We start from the raw sequence: 6,234 nt of genomic DNA on the forward strand, positions 1-6,234 counted from the left end.
CTTTCATGTGAACTGTATGAGCTTACGCAGGGATTCTAACACCCCTGTACATTAATATTGCGAATTATATGCCGGTATGTCTTTCCCTTGGGCTACGAACTTGTAACTGCTAAGTACGCCTTGAAGCAATGGAATAAATACTGGAGATTATCTACGACATTACGAACGGATTCTCATCACAGTAAGGTGATGTTTACGTAAATGACGCGATACATAAACTAAATATTTGTCACAACAGATGCATAGTACAAATTTCTCAGATTAGGTAATGGAAGAGAGTTATACTAAAAATAAATTCATTATATCTATCTTATTAAAGGTTTGGTTCAAAATGAAAAGAAGTAAATACCCTCTGTATTTAAGTAATTTATTCAGGTTTGGAGATACCTTTGAAGCATGTGTAGATAAAGACTGAACAAATAACTTGAGAGGCCTGTGTAACGGGCTCATTAGTAAGTCCTAAAATTTCATTAGGCACAGTCTTCTGAAGGATAGAGCAGGTCACATGTCCACTCTTTTCCACGCATTGCAAAAATACAACCACTTCAGGTCCAGAGAATGGGATCACACGAGTCCATGTAATGGGAAGATTGGAAAGAACTCCTTTCCTAAGATCTTCAAAATCAAACTGGTGGCCCTCTGCTGTATCCATTAGATCTTGCTCATTTAAAGGTTCAGAAGTGGTGGCGGTCTCTTCCTCGGTGGCCTGTGAAACCCTGTGATCCTCCTGTAAATCTAAGCGTTTCACACTCTGACATCCCTTCCTGGGGGTTTTCGCCCTAGGCCTTGCTTTTGGCTTACTTACGTAAGCTGGACAACCCGGAAATAGCAGAGGAATAGCGTCATCAGTCAATTTAGGACATCTAAATTCCACCTAAAATGAAATCGCGAAATAACACATTAAATATATTCGTTGATACTTATGAAATTATTTTATTTAAGCTGGGCCTTTACTTACCTCCTGGACGACTTTGCCATTGCCATCTCTCAACAGCTTCTTCCTGACGATGTCGTGGGGCATGAAATGCCTTTCACACAGTACCTGCCCTGCCTTTAACTCAAAGTTTACCCTCGGTATCGTAGCTGGCCATTTACTCTTCTTAACAGGATCTTTGGGGGCAGGGAAAAATGAGAAGGTAGACTTTTTAGAGCCATACCCCTCAGTACACCCTGGTGCGACACAGCTTCATGGCATTTCAAATATCGCCGAAAATTAAGCGAACGAGCTCCTGCCTCACCCGTGAAATCCACACAGTGAATTACTTTAGCGTTTAGAATTACAAAAAAACGCTGAAGAACTCAATTAAATAGTTTTTCAAGTGCAAATAACTCGCTTAACCCTTAGGCTGCGGGAACGTTTTTAAACGTTCTGCATGGTGAGTGCGGGAAAAACGTTTTTCTACGTTTGACCAGATTTTCTTACCACTGGCAGACTTCCCTTATGCCTTGTCTACACTACACACTTAACTTAAGTGACTTCACTTAAATATAATCTTAAATGTGGTGCGGTAGCTACACTTGAGCTTTAAGTCGACTTCAGCACCGTGATTGTCTATATCGGGAAACAGTTATGTTGACAGATGAAGGTCTAGGAGAGCAATTAGTGATTCTTTGACCCAAAGCGACTGTTATTTGAAATAAACTTCCAAACTCCGTGAATTAACCATTTTGGATTCAGAAGGTTAAAAGGAAAGACCGATTTCAGTTCCTGAGGGAACGCTATATGGCGAGAGGTGATGGAGTCAGAGGAATTTAAAATTACTAAGCGTGACTTCGTGGAATGACATATTCATAACGTAAACAAAAACACTTATTGCTAGTCAAATTCCACTGCTTTATTAAAACCATTGATGTTAAATTTCAACCATTAATTCCTCCCACGTCCAATGAAATCGCCACATCTTATCTCCCTCGGCATCCCTAGGACTAACATTAAAGCCCTATGCAATAGTTTCAATAACAGTGTGTGGGAAGTTACTGAGTGCATTCGTTTACGTTATTTTCAATTATGACACCATGGAAAATAAACTGTTTTACCGGATCCTCTGCCGTCGTCTCATTGTCAATCTTAAAATTCCTTAAAACGTTTCTAGTTTTATAAATCGAATTTCACCGTGAGCAACAGGCATAGCAATTAGTTTTCACGGAAATAAAACCAACAATTATATGAGAAACACTACAAAATAAATTAGTCGAATTAATATCCCCAACACTAGAAATTAACTAACGAAATAGAACGCTCAATAACCACATCATACAATACAGCACAACTTAGAACATAATCAACGGGATAATGTGAGATGGGTATTATGTGCCATTTACAACACATGAAGAGCTTCAACCGTGCGGAAACAGTTGCCTACGCAATTTAAGTTGGGTTCTAAGATGACTTAAGTGGAGGTGTACTTAAATGAAGCTGGCGACACCTACACTACCAACTTAAATACAGAGCCAACTTAAGTAGTCACTTAAGTTACTAGTGTAGACCCGGCATTAGGATTTTATTGCCATCCTTTCCGCGGTTGCTTGAACTCGGCCAAACCTAGTGGCAGAGAGCACAAAGGCGTCTTTCGAGGACTGAGCACCCTCACCACGGGGAGCGCTACCCAGATTATCCCTTCTTCGAGAGAGAGGTCTCTCTGCTCTCCGCGGCACATTCACGAAGAAAACAATTCCAATGAATCCTTACATTTCCTAGGAATTTTTTAATCTTGTCATTGTCCATTAGCCGGGGAAACTTATTTGAAAGCATTGGTTATTCTTTCTTATACTTTCGGTGGTGGGTCTGTCGCACCTGCGTAATTACCAAGGACATTTTTTTGCCTTTGAGTATTATAATCTCGTTCTGGATTTCCCACCGAATGGGTTTCCCTTCGAATATCCCGTCTTTTCCACATGCTCTATTGATCTTTGCTCAGTTTTTCCAGAGTTTCGGTGGTGTACGTTTGCTCATAATCAAGAACCTACTCGAGTGACTACATTTTGTGAATCTCTTCATTTATTTTCACTATGGATAGTGAAAATTTGCCATCTCGGCCAAAAAGGAGAAAGGTTTCTCTCGTGGATGAAGTTGTCAATATTTTATTCGACTCTGATTGTAAGAGTGAGAACGGAAATTTTTCCGATGTGTCTGTGTCTACCAGGGATACTGAGACGGATGAGGATGATGCAAATGATTCCGGCGATGGTGGTCCATTCAATTTGGCTGAAGACATTGAATCCGCATCATCTTCTTGGTCCAGGACTGATGATTTTACTCGTCAGATTTTCCAGTTCGACAGCTCCTCATCTGGTGTAATATCGGACCATCTTCATGAGAATGCCAATTATAACCTTTATTATCCATTATCTTTACCTACCGCATCCAAACATACGTTCCAAATGCTCCCCTAAGTTCAAATCGGCTGAAGTATGGTTGAAATGTTGAGGAATATGGTTAAAAATCAATGGATTTTTTTACTGTTTGATATCAAATCGCTCATAAAAATATCATGCTGGCCAAATTTGAGAAAAAAAATTCATTTACATTCAATTTAGAAAAAGTAACGTTCAAATATTTTAATTCCAATTATGATTCTTAGAAAGGGCTCAATTGTATTCATGGTCTGTCGTCAGGGGGTAGGGTGGGTAGTCCCGGATTATGAGGGTCCACTACCTGCTAGACACACGCCCGGGGTCGACGGAAAAATATCTTCCCCGTTCATGTCCCGCACACAGTGGCAGAAAAATTTTGACGCTCCCGCAGCTAAAGGGTTAAACACACGTGAACTAACCGAACCACATACAAAGCATGGGTGGACTACTAGTGGCGCTCGTAGTTCGTTAAAATTCCGCAGCCTCAAAAACGTGCCACCAAAACTGTACAGCGGGCATAGGAAGTTGCACTGGTGTGACCTGCCCCGTGAACGGGCCAAGTTTACGCAACAGACTTGGTCCTAAACACATTTTTTACGGTTAATAGCACAAATAGCCAACAACTGAAAGCGTATAATTTTTATTTCATTATCTGCTTTATATATCCACAATGCCCAACATTTCTTAAGCTAAAACGTAAGAAAATTAATTGAAAAAAATCCGCGTAAACGTGCTCCGATCCACCCTATGTAGATTCTATAAAGAAAATGTCTTTATGATAAGGAATTTTGATACTCATTAACGTATTTTTATTGAATTTGTATCATCAAATATGATTAAAAACGATACAGCCGCTCTTGATTTATAAATGGTGTAACTAAAACGTAAGTTCATTGATTGTTAGGCGGTACGAAGTTCGCCGGGTCTGCTAGTTGTGTATAAACTTAAATATTATAAATGCTATGTGCAAAATGAAGTTAAACGGTAAATTATCTAGCATTAACATATTTCCCCCGTTTTTAATATTACCTATGGCATTAGTTCCTCTTCCATAAGTCTTCCCAAGGTCTCCATTAACACTAATACCATAGAGTAAGAATATACTTACTCTATGCTAATACTTAATAATAATAGCTTGAAGGAGGCCATAGTTTTCTACGAGAATGAGGAATGAGCACGCAAGAGCGCTGGATCACAACAGCTGTAGAATTTCCGCCGGAATGTGATTGCTCAGTTGCTCAGTGTGAACGCTTTATTAAAGTGAGACATTTAAGGATCGGTCTTTTTGAATGGTACTTGCCTGAGCACTCGACCCTGGGAGCTCAATTCTAGCTCTAGGTGGCAAATGGTGTGTTGCTAGATTTTCCAAAAGCGTCCACTCAACTTTTTCCATCCAGGTATAGGCTGAGAATATGTAGTAGTGATCGAGAGCTCTAAGCTCTCACTTACCCTGAGGGCACCCTAATAATTTTCACTTTCCTACTTTACTTTTCGTATATTCCATGACCAATAAGGTGGTTTACTATTTGTTATTGCCTAAATCGAAAGATTATTACTCCTGGAGTCCGCATTACACGCTTCTAGATTTTTAAATGACAATATCTATTTTTCGCGATAAAATGAAAAGTGAAAATTTTCGAGCGCGCGATAACGTGACGGCTAAGTATGAATGATGGGAAAAGCCCGGGTGATGTACTTCTGGTTCCCGCTGTCGCCGTGTGAGGTGACCTTGGGGTGAGGCTTTGAGCGCCGCTGCGATGCAGGCTGCTAGCAGGTAGCAAAGTACCCAGCTAGCAGGTAGCGCTTGGCTTAAATAAGTATTATTATTACCCTATCAAACGAAGGAAACTCTCCGACTATAGGCAATTTTAATAGGTGATTATTAAGAAATGTTTCCCTGAGATCTGAGCCTCATGCATGCAATATCAGACGATGTAAAACTCCTATCAACTCGCATAGCATCTAGGTCCCGGTGACGTCACGTGGAGTGGCATCGCGTGGGCGCCAATCTTACTTTTTTCAAATGAGGTTAAAATTGACCATTAACATTCGTCTAAACTGGGATTTCTAAAAGCAAATAATTTGTATTTTATGAATACGCTAGTGATGGGTAACGAATTGCGATCAATGCCTTTCGCTTTCGTTGATGAAGGAAACTACCCTATTTCTAACATTAGTGAAGATTGCAGATACACTACTTTCGCCCCGGTACTCTTCAGTAACTAATTGTTTCTGATCCTGAATATATTCGGCAATAGCCAGCAGTCCGAAGATTGATTTGCCGTAGCTCTCCACTCACATCTCCCATCAGCAATTATATCCTCACTCATATTATTTCACTGTTTTACATTCCATATGTCCGACTCTATGCATCTCACTAGAAGCTTTCAACTTTTCTTAAGATGCATAAATTACTCACATGATCTATCACAATTTCAATTTGATGTTTCCGCCTTCGAATCCCAACGAGTAGACGCGTCCGTTTGGTCCGCAAATTTGACCATCTACATGCTGGAGTCTGGACCATATAAGCAAAAAATATGAATTTATGAAAGAACTAAATTACTTACCTAAATCATCTGAATACTGATTTATTGACATCCCTTTTTAATAGCACTGGCACGCAGTTCAATTTGCATCGCATAAGTGACCGTTAAAAAAATTGAGAAAAATATGCGAAGGCGTTGACGCGTTACTTCGTGGACGACCGGCAAATTCTTTACACCATGACCCTTTTCCTCTCTAAAATTCCCCCCGTATCCAATTTTTGTGTAAGATTTCGTACTTTTATAACGATGTTCTAAATGATGCTAGATCGCTAACGAGGTAAGAAAAAAATCTGCGAAAGTGTACAAAGTGCTTTCTCTTCATCTTCCTGCC

The 6,234-nt window shown here is 39.9% G+C and overlaps 1 protein-coding gene across 1 annotated transcript; it reads right to left on the reverse strand.

Annotated features, from left to right (window-relative positions):
• Positions 1–367: 367 nt before the first annotated feature.
• LOC124168355 lies at positions 368–1,330 on the reverse strand. The gene is made up of 2 exons (XM_046546552.1): positions 959–1,330; positions 368–874 (listed from the first exon to the last, which is right to left on the reverse strand). Exons 1-2 carry the CDS (start codon positions 1,019–1,021, stop codon positions 368–370), a joined length of 570 nt encoding a protein of 189 aa, XP_046402508.1. The 5' UTR covers positions 1,022–1,330.
• Between the last annotated feature and the right edge of the window lie 4,904 nt (positions 1,331–6,234).

This window comes from Ischnura elegans, chromosome 11 (assembly GCF_921293095.1).
Source record: "Ischnura elegans chromosome 11, ioIscEleg1.1, whole genome shotgun sequence".
NCBI lineage: Eukaryota > Metazoa > Arthropoda > Insecta > Odonata > Coenagrionidae > Ischnura > Ischnura elegans.